Source organism: Lichenostomus cassidix, chromosome Z (genome assembly GCF_008360975.1).
Source record: "Lichenostomus cassidix isolate B80296 chromosome Z, HeHo_3.0, whole genome shotgun sequence".
NCBI lineage: Eukaryota > Metazoa > Chordata > Aves > Passeriformes > Meliphagidae > Lichenostomus > Lichenostomus cassidix.
The window spans coordinates 47,410,844-47,434,352 of record NC_139511.1 but is presented as its reverse complement, the minus strand read 5'-3'; the positions used below and the strand labels follow the sequence as shown (position 1 = coordinate 47,434,352).

At 35.6% G+C, this 23,509-nt stretch overlaps 1 protein-coding gene across 5 annotated transcripts in view; it reads left to right on the top strand.

The window, feature by feature from the left end:
- RIC1 (RIC1 partner of RAB6A GEF complex) overlaps nt 1-23,509 on the top strand; it is a 49,250-nt gene that overhangs the window by 11,014 nt on the left and 14,727 nt on the right. For 3 of the 5 annotated variants that reach the window (XM_085043644.1, XM_085043647.1, XM_085043648.1), the window contains exons 3-12: nt 3,648-3,724; nt 15,053-15,160; nt 16,250-16,392; nt 16,611-16,747; nt 17,717-17,808; nt 18,994-19,082; nt 19,949-20,093; nt 20,884-20,932; nt 22,067-22,204; nt 22,559-22,762. In XM_085043644.1, the coding sequence (XP_084899770.1) occupies nt 3,648-3,724; nt 15,053-15,160; nt 16,250-16,392; nt 16,611-16,747; nt 17,717-17,808; nt 18,994-19,082; nt 19,949-20,093; nt 20,884-20,932; nt 22,067-22,204; nt 22,559-22,762 (1,182 nt within the window). The remainder of the gene's footprint in view (nt 1-3,647; nt 3,725-15,052; nt 15,161-16,249; nt 16,393-16,610; nt 16,748-17,716; nt 17,809-18,993; nt 19,083-19,948; nt 20,094-20,883; nt 20,933-22,066; nt 22,205-22,558; nt 22,763-23,509) is intronic. The other 2 variants (XM_085043646.1, XM_085043645.1) reach the window with 2 other exon arrangements.

Sequence of the window (23,509 nt, the reverse complement as noted above, 5' to 3'; positions counted from 1 at the left end):
TAGAGATGAGATCTCGTCTCACATGGAAATAGTCTAGTTTCATAGCTGGTACTGTGCTCACAGCAGTAAATAGGACTATTTCAGCAGCAGTATTTAACATTTGAGGTGCAGGGTAAACACGAGAGAGGTTGGAGTACAGTTTATAAGAGTCATAATATGGGATAATACTCCTAGTTTCTTTTGTTCAGGTATTACGTTAGGACCAGGTCTTAAATTACGTATTGTCTCTTAGTGGAAACAACAGATGGTTTACGGAATAGTTCGTGTCTCTAGCAATATCATGGCAATCATAAATCAGTTAAGCTTCGCGTACTCTTGTTTTGTTTTGTGTAATCCAAGTAAGTAAGTAGTTGGTCTAAAAAGTTTGAATTGCCTGAAAGTATCTCATGGAATCAGTGAAGTAAAGTATTTCTGTTAGTGCCAGATTATATTCTCAGTGACTACTAATAGTTATCAATAAAGGCACATAGGAGATTTCTGTAACTTTTGCTATGAATAAAAAAGAATTATTCAATTTTATATTGCAGCATGTATATCCAAACACATTTTAATTAAACCTTTATGTAGTAATTCAGAAGAAATTTAATTTTTTATATTGAATTACTCTGCATATTGTGGGTTTTTTTGCTGAGATGTGATCCATTTGCTTAAGAGACCTTGTGGTTTATCTGACAGCCAGATAACCTTTAGTTGCTGCCACTTCAGTTGCTGTACTTTAAAGTTTTTCTGCAACTAAATTTACAGTGCTCTTTTTGGCAGATAGTACCAGAATCTAAATCCTCCTGAAGTCTCAGTTTGTAAACTAAGGCTCTGTGAACCAAAATTCAGTGTGGTCATTGCTTATAAAATAATGATTGTAGTAAGATTTCTAATATTCTTCATGTCTCTTAGGATGATACTGCATCCCTGGGTGTATGTATACAAATTATATAGTCAAGTATGTTGTGGTAATTTTAATGTCAGTTGTTTTGCAGTATGTTCTTAGAATATATATATGTAGTTTAATTTTAAACATTTAATGAGTCCTACTGAAAGATCACACAATATTGCTGGCTTTTTTATAGTGAGATAGGGCAGAGAGTCAGTTTTGGGAGCTTTATAATAAAGAAGGTGTTCCTGCAGATGTGTGATACTCTCATCCCCAAGCATACTTCTGTCCAAGTGAATAGTTTTCTCTTTTTTCTAAACTAACATGTTCAAATGGAGAAGCAATAGAAAAGTAAGTTTTTAATGGAGAAAAACCAGTTATTTTGAACTGAATTAGCTTCAGTTAGTTAGTGAAGTTCTGTGCAACAGCTAGAAATTCTAGTTTGAAAGCTGAGTTAGGTGATGTTTGTCACCTGTTACTACCTGTGCTCATGAGTATCTTGGTTGTAGTAATTTTGTGTAATAAAACTTTGTTTTTAAAAAGGTGAACAAAAGGCTTAGTATGTACTTATTAGCCAAGTGGTACAGTCCCCCTTTTTTTTTTTTTAAATGAAGTAATGATGGGGAGTATAGTCTGGATTTTATGTCCGCTAGAGCAGTGATATACCATGTTTTTTGCTTCTGATTGCCTGAATATGCAGTGTGTCTCTATGAAAATAAATCACTTTGCAGCATATTCTTTGTTTGTACTGCAGGCAGACTTTGGGCCAGTGTATCAGGCTTTATAAAATACCTCAAGTAGCTTTAAAGGTATGCAGTTAAACAAGCTTAAGCAGTTTTCACACTGTCATCATCCCCTAGCAATTCTAACTTCTTTTACTATTAGTATCATCTGTTGCTAAATGGTTGGCACATTTCCTGGGCAGATCTTTTTTCCCCTTACATTTTGTAGTTTCTTCTTTCATACTGCTGCCTTTGTAATTTTGCTGGTGTTACTTGGAAATACTGTTTCTTGTCTAAATTAGTGTATACATCCAAGGTAGTTAATTCTAGTAGTAAGTCAAACTCAGGAATGGGGTCAAGATGCTTCAGTATAGTACATGAGGTATTTTGGTCCTTCCCATGTCACAGGCAGTCCTTCAATACAGACTGCTCTTCAATGTGCATTCCCATGGCTAAGGCAGAGCTTTATTAAACATGGTAACATTCAAGAAACCATGTTGTGACGTCCCTGGCGAGATACTCTGTGTTTATACTTCTGATTGTCAGAGATTAGAATGGTCAGGGAATGGATGACGGTGATGGTTACATATTTAATAAGTTTTACTGCAACACAGACATTTTGAAAGCGGGGGAGAAACCTCTGTAAATGAGTATGATCAATTTGGCGAAAGTCTGTCATTGAATGCTTCTGCATTTCATCCAGCTCTTCATGGAATTTGAGGTTCTATTTAGAAATGAACCTGTAACAATAGTAACTTTGTGCTTTGAATAGTGTTCAGTAGGCCCTTTGTACCTTAATATCAGTATAAAGATACTTCACAGTATTGTTTTACTCTTCTTTCCAGGATAAGATAACTTACGGGTTAAATATTTAATGATGTAATGGAAAGAACCTGTAAAGATGTTAGAAATGAACACGTTTCTTTACCACATAATACGTGAATGGGATATTACAGCACACAGACAGGCTTCCATGTATTGTCAGCCTGTCTCAAGCTCACCATTATGGTTCAGATTTTATTCTTGCTTGAAAAAGATACTTGGTTGGAATAATAGTTTTTCTTGGAATTTGAAGCCAAAACACAAATTTTCTAAAGCAAAATGTTTAGCTGAGGGAAAACCATGGATCTTCGAAATTATAAACTAAGATAACAAGAGTGTTGCTTTATTCAAAGAAAAGGAAACCAGCCTTGGAAAGTAATGTGAAACCATTCATTTCAGTGCTTTTTGTCTCTAGTGCTTTGGATACGTGCCCAGCCCATATTAAAATAATTGGATGGAAAAGCTATTCAACTAAAATGTGTTTACAAATTTGCCTGAAAAATAAATTTATGCTGTAAACAAATAACACTTCTTTGAACAGCTAACATTATTGGTCATCTGCTTTTCTCATGCTTATGCAGGCAGCTTCCAGGTATGACTGGAACGTCAGGTAGTTAAATAATTTGTATTTGTTTTCTGCATAGTGTTATAGTATGAAGTCATTCTTCCAGCATGACAGAACATGGCTTGGGATTGAATTATTATAGATGTTGTGGTAGCTAAAGATAAATGATGTGAAGATTTTTGGAAACTACGAAGATGAGCAATACTACCTGGATGACCAACACTGAGGGGCAGTGCCTAAACTCTTTGCACTCTGTAATGTCTGTATGTGTTCAAACACCTGGAGGGTTTATTCAGGGGCTTGCCACCTTCTACTGTGTTTTCTGCATTAATTTGTGTAGCTCGTATGAATTATGTGCCCAGAGTCTAAATATCTGATACAGCTGTCAGGTTTTATATATTTGTATGAATTAGAGGAAAAATTCTGATGGACTAGTGCATAGACAGCATTGTTTTTCCATTTTTTTTAACCTACTGCCTTATCTATTCAGTTGGCTTTAAGGGTGGTTATGGATTTTACCTGGAATTAATTTCAACGCACAGTTTTCTAAAATGACTGAATGAATGTATATTTGAGATCAATTTTTCAGACATACATAGAAATCACATGAGATTGAACAGATTCTATTCATGCTGACTAGATATGTATCTTATCAGTGTTTCTCTTTCAGACTGCAAATGGATACATCTTATTTTTTGAAATTCCATCTGCAAGAGACAAATATCTTTATGAGCCAATATATCCCAAGTAAGTATTTTAAACTTTGCATCCAAACAGTGTGAAAGAATATCACAAGTCCTAGGCAGATTTTATAACAAAAAATATTTCCGTAAAAAGCATGTTTTAACACTTGATGAATATATGAAGTGTCATTCCGATGAGTTAGAGTCAGTGCAGGGGAGAAGTTATGTTTAATTAGATTTCTGTTTGCTGGTGTGATTCCTAAGGTCCATCTTACAAGCTCTCAGAATCCTTAAGGGCAGGGTTAAAATTGTCTAATTTTATAATTTGAGGTAGTCCATTGCATTCATGATGTGCAACAAACTTTAATAATTCCTTTTTAATAAATCAGTTGAAAAAAATCATGTTTCTTAGGAACCATTAAGGTGCAATTCAAAAATTGATTAGTTTCTGTCCCCCATCTTTTAGTAACTTAGAGACTTTTTGAAACAAAAGGGGAATAAAATCCCAATATTTTTGAAAACAAACGAATACTTCTTAGTGAGAATGTACAAGTATTTTTGATGCAATCTGTTATGTTGTCAGTTTCACCTTATTTTCCTTATTTGAATGTGTTGTGGCTTGGCCCTGGCCGAATGCCAGGCACCTACGACATCTGCTCTCCCTGCTCTCTCCTGCCACAGGTGGGCAGAGGAGAGGAAGACAAGTTAACACACACACACAGGCCTCATGAGCTGGGATAAGGTACTAGGAGAAGATGCACTGTGGGCAAAACAGGCTGAAACTTAAAGTTGTAAAATGATTTATTGCTAACAGGGTCAGGGGAGGATAAATGAGAAGTAAAATAAAGCCCTCAGAGATGCCGTTTGTCCACTCACTCCCCTCCTTCCTTCCCACCAGCAGCACGGTGGGACAGGGTATGGGGGTTTGGTCAGTTCATCACGGAGATCTTCTTCCGCTGCTCAGGGAGAGGAGTTGTCCTCTGCATTGCCGTGGGGTCCCTCCCATGGGAAAAAGCTCTCCATGAACTCTTCTAGCGTGGGTCTACTCTCCGAGCAGCAGCTCACCCCGACCTGCTGCAATGTGAGCCTCCTCCCATGGGCAGACAATCCTCCCAAAACTGCTGCAACATGGACCCCTCGTCCACGGAGTGCAGACCTCTGAGGCCAGGCTGTTCCATCCTGGGAACAAGGCCTCTCTCTCCACTGGGACTCCCACTGGGGCACAACCTCCTCCAGATATCCACCTGCTCTGGCGTGGGCACCTCCCCATGGGCTGTGGGTGGATCTCTGCACCCCTGTGGACCCCATGGGCTGCAGGGGGACAACCTGCTTCACCATGGCTCTCACCACGGCCTGCAGAAGAATTTCAGCTGTGGCACCTGGAGCACCTCCTCCCCCACCTTCTCCACTGACCTTGGTGTCTCCATGTTGTTTTCCCTCACATATTCTCACCTCCTCCTCTAGCTAAAAAGAAGTGCATGCTCACATTGTTTTGATTCCTCCTTAAATATGTTGTTCACAGAGGCGTAACCAACATCTCTAATTGGCCTAGCCTCGGCCGGCAGTATGTCCATCATCTTCAGAGCCATCGTTGTGCCCCCCCGCACTAGCAAAAACTGGGCCAAGTAAAACCAACACAGAATGACAGAATACATTTTATGTATTTAAAGTATGACTGTATTTTGAGTGTATTTATGGTTAATTTAGTTGATTTTGGATTTGGCAAAATTGGGAAATGCTTAGGACAAGTTAAAACTTCAAAGAGTATATATGTATGTGTCTGTGTGTATAGACAGGCAGAATCTCTAGTCTTGGGTTGGATTGAATTTGTCCATGGGAATAATAACACACTCTTGATTTCTCATTGGCTAGAAGCTTTTTTTTTTTTTAATATATCCCTCTATAAATCTTCATCATTATGATAATAATACTTAGTTTATTTTTTTTCGCGTTCATAAAAAGAACTAAAGTTGAATTTTGGGTGTCTCCACATGGACATCTCAGAGGAGTATCGGATAACCTCAGATGTCATGTAAGAAGAAAGCATTTTGATTTTTTTTCTTTTCAGTGTACCTGTTAAACCATAAATATTAAAAGAAAATAAATTGGGTTTTCACAAGCATTTAAATTTAAAATCTGTCTTCTTTCACAAATATGTGTAGGAAGAAATGACTTAGAAGGTAGTAAATGATTTCAAAGTGTATTTTCCTTCATTGAGTAGAAAAATTTGTGTGTGTTGTTGCTATAATGCATTCTCTGAACTTTGAAATAGCTCTGAAAGCTCTGGAATTAACTGAAATTTCTTATTGCAATTATCTTTTCTATCTTCCAAAAACTCAAGACTAATATAGACAAGTTATAGTACTTTACTTGCTTCTTTGGAGAGCAGAATAGCAGTTTTCAAACTGACTCTTTGCATACTGTCATCAGAGGAAAAAGAACAACTTGTTGTTGAGAAAAATTGAAAGAACTTGGAAAAAAAGTCAATTTGTTGCTGCAGCTTACCTAAATAAATAAAGTGGTAGTATATCCTTAGCTGTACAAAATGCAGAAAGCTAAGCAGTAGTTGTATTGTGAGCTTTTCTTGTTCTTTCTGGAAAGTTTAGGGTTTTTTTTAATTGGCAAAATGTGAAAACATATGGAAATATGTATAAAACATGCTGTAAAAATTTTAAAAGGAGCTTTGGAAAGTTTACTTAGAGTATCACTTGTAGGAAGGCTTGAAAATACCTATTAAGATGTCAGTGCCTAAGCAGTCTAATTTTTATATGAAACTTTAGTAATTGATTTGAATTGTCAAACTGAAAGTGCATGGTTTAGTTGTTAGTTGTGTGTTGAGCGATCAGGGTTTTAAGATACACTTGTATAGCCCAAAAAGGGCTATAATGCAGATTCATTAGATGGGTAGGACAAGGTGTTTGTCTCTAGAGTGTTTGTAACAGGTTGCTCACGATCTCCTAAAACTAAGGCATATGCTTACCTTTAAGAAGATAAACGATCTCACTGAATTTAGTGGGACTACTAGAGTGTCTATACTTAGCCCTCAGTTTTGAAATTCTCCACAAAATTACTACTGTTCTGATTATGTTAGGCATTTGTGGGTGAATTGTACCTCCTGTGATTAATGTCAAGTGATTCTTTAAGTTACTAAAATGAATGAACTTTTATTTGTGCAGATGCAGGGCACTGCTGTAGGCAGTTTCACTAACTTGCATTGTAGAGCAAATACTTGGCAGGGGGTTAATCAAACAAAACAACTTTCAATCTAGAATGAGCAAACAGAGAAATGAGACCACAGGCTGGGATTGAAACTTTTATCTTTCTTCCAGCATATGCTCATTTTCCAAAGGCATTATTTTGTTGAAATGCTTGGATTTCATTTCTGCTGGGCTGAACAATACCAAATTAGTTTTCTTCACTCTGAAGCCATTACAAATCAGGGAAAGGCCTTGTATGTGACTTGCCTTGTGCTTGAAAGGGGACATCTTACTGTTTTTTCCCCCCATAACAGCATGTTCTTGGCTCCTTCCTCTATGTTGGCAGCAGTGATTATGCAGCTGTGCCTTAAGTAAAGTCGGGTTGCTGACCTGATGGGGAAACTAAACCTGTCTATCTCCCTTTTTTACCCCTCCCTGTCCTCTGCCCTGGATTCCAGTAGCTTAGTTTGCAAATTGGCATTTCATAAAAGGCTGGCATTAGAAAATGGTGACCTTGAAGTAGCACTGAGTAGCTGCACTGGGAAGTTGAAAAACATGAAGTGGCTGTTCAGTGATACTTGTATAATTCTTATAGTACATGATAAAGCAATTGCTTGCAACATTTTAACTGTCATGCAGATATTAATTAGGGATCTTCCAGCTCTGTCTTATGTTATTTACCTGTGTTAGGCAAAGTGGGAGAGAGGGTGATGATTTTGCAAAAAGTGTGAGGATGTCCTTTTGTTAGTGATGTGACAGACAGCTGCTGGGAAAAAAAAATGAGTAAAAACTGAGATGGATGTTCAGTCTTGTTCTACTTTTTAAAATTATGACTAATTCTTAATGTTTATTAACTGCCCGTATCTACCAACTTTTTATAGGAAGAATGAAGCCTGTTCTTTAGTAGCCTTTCTTTAAACAATAGTGGCCAGATTTGACAGAAATACAAAATTTCAATGTCATGACTACAATTAGAAAGGAAAACCCTCTTAATACAACTTCATCTTGTATTGATGAATTCTTTAGCAGTGCATGTCAGTATAAAGAGATGATCATGCACTGGGAATACACACAGGTAACATCCTCAGCTGTGCCAAAATACTGGTCTGATGCAAGATTTCCTAGTTCAGTCAGTATCCTGAAGTTGAAATTGCAGCTAGGTTTATTTGCATGCAGGTGAAAAAATTGAAAAGATTGTGCTCAGAATTTCTTCAGCTTAGCTCTTGTTTTATCAAAACATGCATATTTTACTGTAAAAGAAAAAGCAGGTACTCAGAAAAGCAGGTAGTAAGGTAGGTATATGATAGATAATTTCTTGACTTTAGTAGGTTCTTGCAGTCTTCAAGAGTGGGACACTGGTAACTGAAGTAAAGTAACCTCATGTGGTGTTGGTACTTTTTTAATAACTGCTTCAAAATTTGCTTGGTAATGGTTTAGCTTTGATTTGAAGAAAAAGATTAAAAATGTTGCTGAAAGTCAAAATGTCTCCTAATTTGTCTGTATGGGAGAAGGATGTTTGTGGAGAAAATGTACAGTCCTTCCAGTGTATAGTTCAATAACAACTTTTATACAGGGTTGTTGCTATATGTAGCTGTTGAGCAAGATGGTCCAGTAGAGCTTGCCTGTATTTGATGTGTTAACAGAACAATTCTAGCATACAGCTGCTGAGTAAACTGTAGCATTTAAAGAAGTTCTTTATGGATACAATTTAAACAAAATGCTTCAAGGTGGAAAGCAAAATGAAATTCTATGAGAAGTGACAGAAACACTTGTGCTGTTTATAACTTAATATGCATTGTAGTATATCTAATTCCAGCATGATTTTTTTTCAGAGCCAAGTCTCTCTTTTTTCTGTATCTAATCAGCACACATTTAGTAAAAGAGCTAAAGTGTGAGTTGAGGCTAAGATGTCATCCTGTTTGAATACCAGAGTCTTTGCTTTCCTGTATCTTTCAGTATTATGATATAAAGAGATTTTGGAAAGTAAGGTTGAGTGGACTTCCCCTGCACCCTGCTATTGTTTGTTTTAAACCAGACAGAATCAGAGCCTAGGAAAATTGATTTCCTGTTTTAAAATGTGCATTTGGCATGATTTCCTCATTTTCATATCAACCAATTGTAATGTTCTTTATATTCTGAAATTTGGTGTTTTAATGGAAGTACTGAAATCCAAGATTAATATTTGTGGCTGGAGCTGACAAAGCTGTTGAAGTTTGTTGTATCAGTAAGTGAGGATATAGTTCTTACAAAATTTAGAATATGTTAAATACTTTAAGGAGGTTTAGGGGGAAATACTTTTTGAACACTATTTTATGTCTTTAGAGATTTAATCTATTTAAAATCTATTCATGTAGGTATAGTAAGAGTTGTTGGACTGACCTGTTCAGTACCATGCATATTATATGCAAAAACCAGTTACTGTATTTGTATGATAAAACAAGTGCTCATGCTATAAGTGCAACATATAAGTACTTATATGTAAAAAAGGAAACTTTTTATTGCTGGAATCCATTGGTAGTGTTTTGTCAAATTGTGATATTTTAGGAATGTAGTTTTTCTGTTGAACAAAATATTTTTGGCACTGTTGATATTTGGCTAGGAGTTGCCAGTCTGTTCTTGGAGTGAACTGTCATTCACACTCAATGAAAACTTACAGTATCCTGCTTAATTTGTTAACTAAAGATGGGGGGGGGGGGAAGGGGGCAGGGTGTAAAGCACTAATTGTATGGCATTTTGTTTTTTTAAATTGAGCTAGAGTAGTGTGCAGTTTCATTTCAGCTCTTGGATGCCTTGCTCCAGTTCAAAGCAGAGTTGGAATCGAATCAGTATTGGCCATTAGCCCACATTCTGGGATATTTTCCTGCAGTGAGCAGAAGTGCAAAGTCCTGCTTCAATTAGTTCAGTCTGGTTTTACCACCCAATTACAAAAGTAATTACAAGATAAAACAGGAAAAGAAAATGCATGTAAGGTAAAACTGTAGCATGTTAAAATTAATTTCTGCCTGCGATATGCTTGAGGAAAGTGACAGTGCATAGAAGCAAATTTGTAGCTTTCTAAGCTATGGCAAAGTATGGTGGTAATTTTTTGAGGAGCTTCCAAACAAATTTGTGCAACTGTTCTTCTGTGACAGTGAAGAGATGAATAACATCATCATAGTAGAGGCTTGTCTGTACTGAACTGATCATTCAGTAAATGAAAGCACATTATTTCTGTTCAGAAGTTTGCCAAGGAGAGTAACTTAAGTTTTTTCACATGAAGAGACAGCATGTGTGACTTAGTGCTGAGGATGTTTTTGCCTTTCAAAAAAGAGAAAATTTGAAAAACTTTACATGGCTAATTAACTAAATATGGTAATTGGAGATTCTTTTGTGTCAGGTTTCTTCATATCCTCAAGTGGAGCCTGCATTTGGGGAGTGATGTGAATGTTGTGTAAATTTAGAATGAGACCTCAATGGTGTAGATCATTAAGTCCCTGAAAGTGCTTTAAAAATTAAAGTTGCTTTCTAATATGGAATCATATTTGATATGAGTCATATCCAATATGGATATGTGAAGAAGCTAGTTCATATGCTGCTTTATGATGCCATATGGTTGCTTATACACACCTGGTTACTCTCTTCATGTCATACTCTTTTTGGCATTTTTAAAAGCTGTCTTTTTTTCTATAGCATAATGCTTTATAGGTGCCATAAATTACCTCATCAGTGGACATTTTCTTCCTGATTCAATGAACTTAAGATTAGTATGTACAAAGGTTTTGAACTTCAAACTTTGCAAGGGTAATCAATGACGTGTATGGTTAATTAACTTACTAGGTAATTTTTGTTCAGAATTAAGCTTCTGCCGAACCTTACCAATGTGGTTTTCCCTGTAAGATTTTGATGTTGTTTGGAAAATGTATTTTTAAACTATGTTAGTTGTAGAACTTTATTAACCACTATGGCGCTCGTAAACTCTTGATGTGGTTCAAGAGGTTTTAACTGTTATCAAGAAATCTTTGCAACTGAAATAATGATTTGTTAAACCATTTAGCTTTTTTACATGGATAGTAGGTTAATGTGCTAGCTAGTTGTTTCTTTTCTCCAACTGCAGAGATCTGCTACTACTTAATTGTGTAGTAAAGGCTGTACTAAGAATTACTTTTTGAAGCACGCACTCATTCTTTATAGTTGTTTCCATAAACTCACTTTAATTTGGTTGGTGCAGCTATTGCCAATCTGTATGAACATAGCTCTGCATTGAACCAGTCATATTTAATCCTCAGCTGGTGGCTGTCTGCAGTGTGTGGTTGAGAGATGCAAGTTTAGGTGTGAGAAGATGCTAGTTGCATGAAAAGCAAAGCTCACTGGGGTTACCTGTTTTAACCTTTTTTGTTCAAGAGCCATTTCTAAACAGCATGGTGGGCAGTGAATTGCTGGTGAAGAATCACATGTTTAGAGGTGATGATGCAGGCTCTTTGAATCAGGTATAAAAAAAATTAAGTCCTCAGCTGTACAGTGTGAACACTAACAGAAATTATGTAAACCATTGCAAAATGGTTATTGAACGTTGTGTAATTGTGCTAATGCAGTGATAATGGCTGTTGTCAGTTTCTTGCCTTCTTGCCCTCCAGGACAACAGCTTGGAATTCATGGTGGTGTAAATTATTTTAGAAACACTGCCTTGGTTTTGTCATATAAATATTGCCATTAATAGCTGAAACATGAGTTTTAGGTTTTTTTGTCCTATCCCTTCTACTCCAAGTATTACTGAAGAAGCCATTTTATCAGGTACAACTAAGAATATCATAGCCCAAAAATAATATAAAAATATTTTACCTTGTTTGTATCAATTAATTGTTCTAAAGGTATTTTCTGATTGTCTGGAGTCTTTAGTATTTTTTCAGTGAAATGTCTCCATTACTTCTCATTACTTGCATTGTTTAGCTAGTGAAAATGGATGCTACTGACTTATTTGTTGTTTGTTTCTTTAGTAATACATTGTCTGCTATTGGCCACAGTATTTTTTTTTCAAGCACAGTATTTTTTTTGACTGTGAGAACATTTCTGAACTTTTCTAAAATATTGTCCAACCATAACTGCCACCTATATTACTATGATTCCCCCAAATAGCACAATGGAAACTTAAATCCGTATTTAATGCTATTTCTACCTCTGGACTAGAATTCTCCAGTACTAAGCAGAAAACAGTGACTATTTTTAGAACAGACTTCAAAATTCAGAATTGTCTTATATATTTCAAATACAATTATAAGAAGTCCTTAAGTACATGCTTTTAGATTCTGCTGTAGATAGCTTCCTATGTATTTCATGGTTGCTTTTGGTAACAGTGACAAATTTGTTGATATTATTTCTGAGTGAATTTTGTCTGTGGATCATGTTGTATCACTTAATTGCTGTGCAACTATTGGAGAGCATAAAAGCAGTGCTATGCACCTAGGAAAACTAGCTGGCTAGTGTCCTGTTTCCTCCTTGAACTTCCCACCATTCCAGATAACAAACTTCAAAGAAATTCTTCCTATCAGTTGAGGGTAGTCTCACTGTGCCTTTCACAGTGCTTCCTCTTTCTTGAATAGAAGATGCTTTACATTTGGTGTGTGGAATTTTTTGTTCATGTTAAAAAACAGGCAGCATCCATAATCTTTCCATGTTTCAGGTTTTCTTGGATTGCAGATGAAGTTGCAGATTTTTCTCAATTCTGAGTTTTAAGATATTTATTCATAGGTTTAATTACATTAACAGATGCCAGGCGAATAGTAATGATTATATTTGATTTGACATGCAGATGGTTGGTCACTGGAATGTGTTTGTTTCTCTCAATTCTTGTGCAAAGTGAGTTACTTAAAGTTTGGCTGCAGCCATAGCAGATGCTGATGTGGCAACCCAGACCAAACATTCTTTCCTGCTTCAGTCAGCTGTGTGCATTCTTCGTTTAAAGGTCAAAGGAACTCAGCCAGTAAGGCTGACTCATGCGGATGTGGTCTGTATGAACACAGTCTACTTCTGGTAGCACCCCCTTTGCACCCATACTAGGGTTTCTTTTTGTATTGAATAATTAGAAATAATCACAGACAAAGAATTGAAATATTGCCAGTTTTGGAGTTTCAGTCAAGGTAATGTACCTCAGCGCTGTGTGGACTGGCCTCTTGCAAGTTGGATAAAAGAATTCTTTTTGGAACAAGAATGATAGTGCCCCAGTGGAAAAGATCAGACTCCACAGATGGTGACAAATTTGCTAAAAGTAGCTCATGAAACTGAAAATGCTCAAATATTCTTGCAAGCTATTTTTCATCAGATACTGAAAGAAAGAAAGCCAGCCCACATGGAGACTTGAAATTTCTCTTCCTGCAAAAGATGTCTTTTAAACCATGTTGTTACCATTCTGGCTTTGTAGTTTATGCTGTGCAGAAACTGTGAGTTTGCACTTGCTTATGTACTGTGGTCAATAATAATAAATGTGTTGTTGTGTCTTCTGCCTACCTAACAGTAACATTTCTGCATTACTCAAGCGTTTTCTCTCAGTTGTAGTCCTTTTGTTGCAAGATTCAGTTGTACCACTGATTGTTGATAAACCAGAATAATTTCATCTAGTTTAAGAGTATACTCACTGGAACTGTATGTCCACATAGGTTGACAGGCCTGTCTCCAAACACCTGCAGTTTTGTACATTTTGAGAAACCCCACAACAGCCCCACAATGCTAGTATTATTAAAAAAAGAAGTGACTGGTTTTCTCAGGGTTCCTGTCAGTCGATGATGCTAGTTCACATAAAGGGCTATTCTTCCCTAAGGCAGCTGCATTTTGCAGTTAATTTTCCTTCAAAATGCAAACCAAACATTGTAATAAAATTTAATGTTCATGTAAGTTGCCGTCTTTTGGTGATAGACAAACTAACCTTGAAGTAATTTCTCTTGTTTTTTGCTATAATTTTTCACAGCCACAGCCACATAGTTTTGTTCTGGAAAGATGATACTACTTCCATCTGCTAACTCCAGAATGTCAAAGGTTACCTTGATCTTACCTTAGCTAGCATGTATGTTTGTCCTTGCTGCATAAGGAAAGGTATAGTGCCCATCAAAGAATAACAGATACAAATTCCATGTTGCTATAAATTGGTAATGGAATTAAGGAACTTGATGTCAACTGAGATATGCAGGACAGGAAAGAGATTGATGTATCCTTGTGGTGTCAAACTTCTCTAAAGCTGCAGCTGCTTTGCTTTCTGCAATGTCTAAGGCAGTTATATTTGCTACCCTGATGTAAACTGGAAGAAGTGTTTTTAAGTCAAAATGCAGGTAAAGATTACATAGATTTGTGTAATCTATATCTACAGTTTCCGACTATTGAAGTTCCACTAAGTTCTAACTTGTCTGCAGTGCCTGTTTTATTCATAGTTTGCTTTGCTTGCTAGCATAATGCCTACTAGATAGATTAGCTGGGTGATGTTACAATACTTACAACTGTAGGTTGGTTTTCATTAAAAAAAAAATTAATGGAACACATGGCACACCTGATAACTTAGACAAGCAAGGAATACTTTAATGATGCTGTATAGTAGCGTATAATGATATTGTAAAGTAATGAATGGAATGTGAAATTTAAAATGAGGAAGATAAAAATGAGAAGCTTTCTACAACTAGAAGTTGATATTGTAATGGTCTGTTTAAAGGGAAGGAATCAATTCAGTCATCTCTTCTTAGTAGGTCTCAGGTTAAAAAATAGTTAATTTGCTTTGGGGAGATATATTCCTATGAAGTACTGTAACAGACATCTACTTGTGTTATGCATGCTGAATTAATATTGTAAACATTGATCTGGCAAAAAGAATGGAAGAAACACACATTTTGCAGTCTGTAATATCTGTAATGCGTCTTGAAAAAGAATGAATTGGAGGTACTGAAGAATTCAACGTATTTAATTAATGTAAACAGCAGAATAACAATTTATTAAATCAGATTTTTCACTGATATGTATCACTTATTTTAGGATTATTAAAGCAAGCCACACAGCTATTGTAATGTTCATTCTCTGTTCACTGTCTTATTTCGCCTGTAGACTCTATAGACATGAAGGATGATATGATAGACTAAACTTTTAGCACTAAAATTATGTCCTTAATATTCAGTGCTGCTTGTGTTTCTTGCCCCATATACATATATACCTGTTTTAATTGTAATATTTCTCTTATATTTTAGAGGAAGCCCACATCTGAAGGGAACCCCACATTATAAGGAAGAACAATGTGCTCCTTCATTAAATCTAGAAATGAAGAAAGTGCTGGACTTGCAAGCCTCTATCACAAGGTATGCTCACTAATTGAGAATTTTTCCATATGTAGCAGTACTTTTCAAAAAGTGAAGGGAAAACTGGATAGAAGAAAAGGCTCCTAGTAAGTTTCTAGGCTTATTAATAGTAAGGACTAATATTAGTGAATTACTATTAGCAATTGGTAAGTCTGAGGAGGTGAAAAAGTGAATTGCTGTTTAAGAATTCTCTCTGTGCCTGGCTATACTGATATTTTCAGTATATAAAAGCATATAGTATGCTCAGTATTGTGGCATATTACTATAAATGTGTTTGTCCATCAGCTCAAAGTGTATAGTAGAGATTCCATGGAGGCATAGGTAGGTTAGAGCAAAACTGTACGCAACATTTCTCCAGCTGCCTGCAGAGTCCACATTAGTCTTTTGTGTTTACCTCATGCTTTATTGTTATGATTGCTTTTCCTGTAAATAAACTTTGAACATGCTAAATAAGTATGTGTGAAAAGTTGGTGAAACTTCATAGCATTGGGTTGAGGTGGAAAAGTAACAAAGTGAAGTTTGAGAAGAGGCTCCTTAGGAGAAAATGGGTGTTGGAAAACATGCAGTGTATATACTGGAAAAAGTTTTTCATGCAAGTAGATTAGCAGTAATTGTCAGGATTTTGGAGATGTTTAGGGAAGAATTTAGGAGAAGTCTAATTTCTCCTTCATCAGTTTGTTTCAACCATATATTAAAATGTGTTGTGAATTATTTAGAGCCTAGGCAATATTGTTAATATTTTAGGATAGATGAATAGTTGATTGTTGGCAGCAATGTCCTATGCTTAGTCAAAAGTATTGAAATGATCTTCAACAGTTAATATGCCAGTTAATCAATTCCTCTAACAATAAAGACCAGTTAGTGAACTGTGGTTGCTGGAGAAAAATTGAGGGGTATACCATATTTTGTCAGCTTGGTACCTTTACTGTATGGAGGACTTAGATGTTTAGTTTGTAACTTATGTGTAACTTTACAACATATTTGGTGGTACAAGAGGCAGTAATACGGTGTTTATGATGTTAATTGATACTTCTGTGACACGGATTTGAGATGCAGTTTTTTTAGGGATTAACAAATACCTTTTATTAGTTTGCAGTCCATGTTAGAGGATCTACTTGTAGCTACTGCTGATGGATTTCTCCATCTCATTCACTGGGATGGTATGACCAATGGAAGGAAGGCCATCAACCTCTGCACAGTTCCATTTTCTGTGGATCTGCAGTCTTCTCGAAGTAGGTTTTGGGGGTTATATTGCTTACAATAGTTACCTCTTAGTGACTTACCATCTAATATGAAATATCTCTCTGTTCTTAAACAGAGATGAGAAAATCTTGCCATTTGTAAATGGGAATGAAATAGCCTGTTTAAATTAGGTTTTCTCTTTGAAGTAATAAGTAAACATCAGGAATATATGTGTTCACTTACTTTTAAATTACTTGTATTTTCTCAGCAGGTTCACTTTTGGGCTTTGAAGATGTTTACATCAGAGATATGGAATACTGTGCCACACTTGATGGCTTTGCTGTTGTTTTTAATGATGGCAGAGTTGGTTTCATTACACCAATGTCAAGCAGATTCACTGCTGAGGTACGTTTCTTTTAGCATTTCTACCATGCATTGTAAACTAAATGTGCTTTCCTTGGTCTCTGCATTTCAATTATCTTTCTACTTTAAATTCTGTTCAGCTACAAGGAAACTAAAATTTAACATCTGCTTAAGAGATAATCTAAGAACAAGCCTGTATTTCATAGCATGATTTGAGCTAGATTTTTATAGGGTTAGTACCAGTGGGAGAGTGTAATTGATAGTAGAGTTAACTTTCATTTGTTTGTTCAAATTGTCTTTGTAGAGGTGGTTGTATTGTTTCAGAACAAGACACTTCCTGTTGCTAGTTACAAGTGGGATGTTAGGAAGTGGTTTCTCCTATTGCTAAGTATCATAGGTACTATGCCTGGGACTTAGTGCTAACTAATCTAAGGCTATCTATTTTTCATAGTGAGAAGCATACTTCAGAATTTGTTTTACAGGAATCTTTTCCAAGTTAGGTGTTTTCTTTCCTGTAATTCAGCCTAGAAATTATTGCTTTTTTTTTTTTTGCTAGATAGCTTTATTTTAATTACAGAAAACCTGAAAGAGTACATCTAATGTCCAGACTCCTTCACATACTTACACAATATCTGTGATCTCAGCTTTTGCAGATGAACTTAATTTCCTGTTTCTCTCTTTATTCTTAGTCCCATATACTGATTATTAATTTTTTTTTTCTTAGGCAGTGTTAGGGATTTTTTTGTCTTACAGGTATTGACTTGTTGGTTATTAAGAGGTCTTACAAAGAGTTTTGTTATGTACTGACATCTTTCTGTAATTTTTATTAAGAAGAATGAAACCAGTTTTGCATATACTGGATTTTGTTTGTTGAGTCATGTCAGTTCATCTTGACATCAGTAGAAATTTTATGGGATCATGAGGGTCAACTGACATGCTGTACATGGATAGGCGCTGTCATTAGTAAAAGCACTATTTAACAAAAAATCTTGTGAATTCCTTTCTTTACAGCAGCTCCATGGTGTTTGGGCACAAGATGTAGTTGATGGAACTTGTGTGGCAGTGAATAACAAATACAGGCTAATGGCGTTTGGATGTGCCAAGTAAGTTTTTTAAGGCTGGTTCAAAGCAGGGGAAATTGTTTAATTATAAATCTGAACTGGTAGTTACTTCTTACCAAGTGGCGTTGCAAGAACTGTAAATATGAAAATGATCAGTGTGCCTAGAGATTGTATAAGGTGCTCTCTCAAGAAGGCAGGAGTGAAATAGAAAGTAATGGTTGCCTGCGTGAACTGCGATTGACATTTATACTTGCTGTTATACTATGGAAAAAAAGTTAAAAGGTGGCTGGGCCAGTAGCAAGGGTTGGAAAGTGCTGCTATCGCAGCTAATCTCAAAGTAGGATTATAAGGTCAGTTTTAAGTAATCATAATAATATTGGACAAGAATCAGCACTTCATACTCAACTGAGAAAATATTCTGGGAAGTCATGATTTGGTCAAGAAAGTGTTGCTTGTTTGAGTAGCTGTGAATAATTGTAGATTAAATATTGCAGAAGTGCTTTTAGTTCTGGTGTTTTGCTTACTGCTTCTTCAAGACAGTCCCCTCTTGCATAATAGTGCTTTAGCTGGCCTTAGAGTGCGGCTTTTTATTTTCTTTGATTGTATTTTACTTGGGTTTCCTTTTAGAGTGTTTTAAAAGATCTGGTCATTTATTTTTCAGCTGTCCTCTTAAGAACTAGTATTCTCAGTTGTAGTAACAATGTAGTGTGTTGGTGTTTCCTCTGAAACAGCAGTAGTTACTTTAATTTACTGATCTTTGTATGCCTTAGTCCATCCCTGATGAAACTTTTGCACTGAATAAATACTGCCTTCCCTCATGGGTTGTCTTGCAGTTGAAAGCCATAAATGTATGTGAATTGTGCGTGCATGTGCATTTTCAGAGAATGAAGTAGTTTCAGTGCATTGATTATTCTAAGGCTGGTGTCTCTGATGTCTTCTAGAAAGTGTCTTTGACTACTGCTATTTTTTTACTATACTGTATTTTTGTTACTATTTATTATACTATTATGTATAATAACAATACTATATTTATTATATATTTACTGCTTTTTTTTACTATATATTTACTACTACTGTATATTTACTGATATATAAAGTTCTTGACTACTGCTTGGTTCAACGTCTCTAGATAAATTTGGTGAGAGAAAAACCAGTTTTTCTTAGCCTCTTGAAACTGTTGAGAAATTCAAATGGTCGGTAGTCTAAAGCATGTGTAATCTCTTCCAGTGGCTCTGTTCAGGTTTATACGATAGATACCACCACTGGCGCTATGCAGTTTTCTCATAAATTGGAACTGACACCAAAACAATATCCTGGTGAGCTACTTTTATTGCTAGAATTGTCTAGCTGTTTTTAGGGTATAGTACATTTTTTATCCTTGGCTAGTTAACCTCTGTTTATTTGTTTGTATAATCACTGGTGTGATTAGTATTTACTCCTGTGTGTTTCTAGTAATTTAATCTTGTGTATTTGCTCTTTTAGCCACTTGCATTTTAACTGACTTTTGGATGTTTCATATGTCAGGGTTTGGGTGGATAGTTTGTGGGGTTTTTTTTTGCTAAAAGTTTTAATCTTGAAATTACCTTTCAATTACCTGAGGAAATGAGAGGTTGTTGTCGAAACTGATGATGTGTATAACAGAACTGTGAATTAATTTGAAGCAACTAACATGTAGGGTACAGAAAAAGTATTGAATAATGCAGCACCCTTCCTGCACTGCAGTGAATTTTTTCATGTAATATTCTGTGCTTAAGAGTTAGGAACATACAAAGCAGGTAAATTGAATTCTCAACTGAAAATGTATGTGCCTGTTGGTTTTCAGTTAAAAAAAATGAATCTGTAAGTAACAGTTTTACAGTTGTGTTAAGTGCCTCTTTTGTCCAAAAAAATCATCTTATCAGAGTTGTGGTTCTGTGGTTGTGTTAGAGTGTAGTGTGTGTGCCAGTGTGTTCCTGGCATGTTTTCCTGTATTCTTAGTTTCTTAGGAAACTAAGCATGCATTAGAAAGAAACCATTTTTTATTTGCTACTTATTCATTTTGAGATTGCTAATTTGATGAATGCATCAGTTAAATGAAAAATCAAGTATTTGCTTCCATATATTTTTGTTTCTACTCTTACGGTGAAGCCAGTTGAAGGACTTCTGATATTTTTCACATATTTTGTTGTCTGCTTTTAAACAGATATTTGGAATAAAACAGGACCTGTTAAACTAATCAGATGGTCACCTGACAGCTGTGTTGTGATGGTGACCTGGGAATGTGGAGGTTTGTCCTTATGGAGTGTTTTTGGTGCTCAGCTTATCTGTACTTTAGGAGGTGATTTTGCGTGAGTATCTTTAATGACATTGTAAAGAGTTTATTAGAAGTTTTTATTTTTCTAATTGAAAACATCTAAGTAGAAATTATTTCACCAAATCAGCTTTTTTAAAATTTCTCTTTCTCTTACGATTTCTTAGATGTCGATATCTAATTATCGTTGGCAAATACTTAGGAGGGGATCATTTGAATATAAACACAAATGTATTATTTTCATTTTATAGTGGTCTTTCTGTCTGTAAAAGAAAATTACCCTAAAAGCAAGCTTGAGCAAGCAAATATTAAAATTCCCTCAGTGCCTGTATATATTTGCTGAAAATGTGCTAACATTTAGAAATCACCATTCAGACAGTTTGTGCTAGACATCTGACAATTGCATTGCCTTTTTGCAGTGTCATGGATCAAACAGGCTGTACCATTTGAGATGAGGTTCAATGTAGAAAGATGTCGCTGTTGAGCCGCTAGCACAGAAAAGGACCCCAGTTTTCAGTGTGGCAAGAAAGAGCATTTATTATTTTGATTTCCATATATATATAGACTTTTCAGAGGTCATCCAGATTGGTCAGCCAGAAACCTCCCCCTAGGCCTAATTGGCCAGGCCTGAACTGTCCAAATCTCGAGACACTGTTTGAAAAACATCCAAACTTTATCTTTGTTTATAAAACACAGTGGAATGTTCTCATGAGAAAGACCTGTGCTAGCCACAGAAACATACGAGAATATGAAAATAGGAATTTATTATTTTGATAAGTTGTCGAAAGTTATTTGCAAAATCAAACTTTTTCTGTTCTGTTTTTAAGGTATCAATCTGATGGTGCCAAAAAGGACCCTCTGAAGATCAGTTCCATGGTAAATATGAATGTAAAACTACTGTAATAGGATGGCTGTTAATGTTTTAAATTGTGTTTAATGTAACAGAATTTCAGAAAATCAAACTGCCTTTCTTTAACTTAATTGCTTTTCTAAGAGTAAGATGCCTTTACTACACATCTTAGCTGTAATGTTGCATTGAAGGAAAAGGGGACAACTGATGAATTTTTTTTTGTGTATAAACCTGATCATGAGGTATGCATGACATGCCTTTTCTTCCATTTGCTCTTAATATTAAGAATGAATATTCCTGGTTTTTCCTAATTTTTATTTTTTATTTAGTGCTATATTTCAAAGTGCAATGAGACACAGCACAACACTAATTGTAAATTCCCTTATTTCTCTAAAATTACTAGCTGATCCTTAAAGTAACTTTTCTCAGATCATGAATTCCAGAGAAACTTAACTGCTGTTTTTTTAATACAAACTGGTTAAGGTTAAATAAAATCTTGCTAGTCTGTAAAATCAACAGATAAATAGAATAAATTACAATAAATTTTAAATTAGAATAAATTTCAAACACATTCTTCAAGGCCTCATACAAACCATGATGAATTTTGTGCAGTACTTCTACAACAATTTGGTTTATTTATTATGACATAGTTGCTGTGAAGATTGACACTTCTAAACACACATCCCAAATAGAGATACATATTTGCAATAACCGTACAATGTACCTTCTAAAAAACTGCAAGGATTAAAATTCTGATATCTGAAATTCTTATATTGAATTTGATGAGCAGCAGCCAGTGCAATTTTGGAAATCAGGTTTGTTTCATACCTGACTCGGGATTTTTTTGTTTATTGCCTTAAACTGTGAAATAAACGGTCTTCATTACTTATGTGGGTGTCTTTGCATAGTTACGCTTCATTTAATAGTTTGTGGGTTTTTTTATGTAGGACAAGAAATAATTCAAGCTAGATTCTTACTGTGCCTTGTGAATTTTCCTGCTTGATTCCTATAATGATACATTTTAAAACAACAAAATGTGTGGATTTTCCCAGGCTCATCAGTTACAATCAATTACTATAGTTCTCGTTTTATGAGATTATATATATGTGTGTGTGTAGTGTTGGTTTGGGGGTTTCTTATTGTTATTTTTTTACCTTCAGACCTGGGGATCAGAAGGGTATCATCTCTGGGTTATTGATGGGAGTTCTTCAAACATGAAACCTGAAAGAAATGCTCATCAATTTGGTATTCTGCAGTTTCAGTTTATCAAGAGTGCACTCACTGTTAATCCATGTATGGTAAGTTTCTTTATTGATAAATATATCCTTATTGTAGAGCCTATTTCCAATTTTAGGTGACCTCTGAGTTCTCTCAGATTTTAAGTTAGTTTTGCAGCCATTAGAGTTGTCTTCCTTTTTTGTCACAGAGCCTTTAAAATGGTACTTTGAAAATATTGCTATGCAATACTGTAATGTAAAACTTGCTAGTACATAGTGATACAAAAACTGAGAACTGCCTCAATGCTTGTTTTTCATATTGTTTACTTAGAACCTCTTAATATATTGATCATGTGTTTTCCTTTGTCTTCTGCATGTGGATTTCAAAGTTGCTTTTTTTTTTTGTTTGTTTGTTTTGGTTTGGTTTTAATATAGAGTAACCAGGAGCAAGTCCTCCTTCAAGGAGAAGATCGCTTATATTTGAACTGTGGAGATGCAGCACAGGCTCAGAGTCCCAGACATACACCGGCACACTCTGAACATAACCATAGCAGGGAAAGAGGCCCATTTTCAGATGGCAGTTTAGATTCTCAGGGTTTAAGCACTTTACTAGGACACCGGCATTGGCATGTTGTACAGGTAATTGTTTCTGGTCAACCATATGTGCTCTGTGATTGCAAGAGTTTGTAGGACTAGACTATGCCGCTGATCTCACTTTCTGCCATACCTTTTTCCTCTAGTGTAAGATCGTTGCCTTTTTATTCTCTCAGGGGCTTTGCTGTGGTATAGCTTTTTTCTCACTGACAAAAGGTAAAGGAACACTGGTCATATCAGCCCTGTACCTATGAGGTTGCCTCCTAGCCAATGAAAAAAGTCTTAAATGTCTTTTTGACTTTGGGAAGGAGTAGTTAATTACTTTCCTGTGCTTTGAAAGAGAGAATAAGTGCAACATGCAAGAAATCATTTAGGTGTTTGTTCTGTTATTTATGCAAAATACTTTAAAACATATTCAGCTGATAAATATAGCCTTCAGACTCCAGCAATATTTTCAAGCATGAATAATGGCATCTTTTTAAGCATGTAATTGTAACTTCACAATATCAGGCTTTCTAAGAAGGAATTGTTTCTGGAGTAGTAATGGGACAGCTTCTGTTTTCCCTGCAATATAAAGAAAAATTAAATATCTTTTATTCTGTATTTCTAATATGTGTTCTTCTATGCTTGAATTGGTGATTCTTTTTTAAATAAAGGTTTTTGAAGGGTCCCAAATATTTTGTACTTTGCATAGCACATGAATTGGTAGTATTAAAAAGTATTTAATTCTAGACATGCAAGGCAGGCTCTAGATACTGTTGAATTTCCATGTTACCTGGCCAGGTAGCTCTT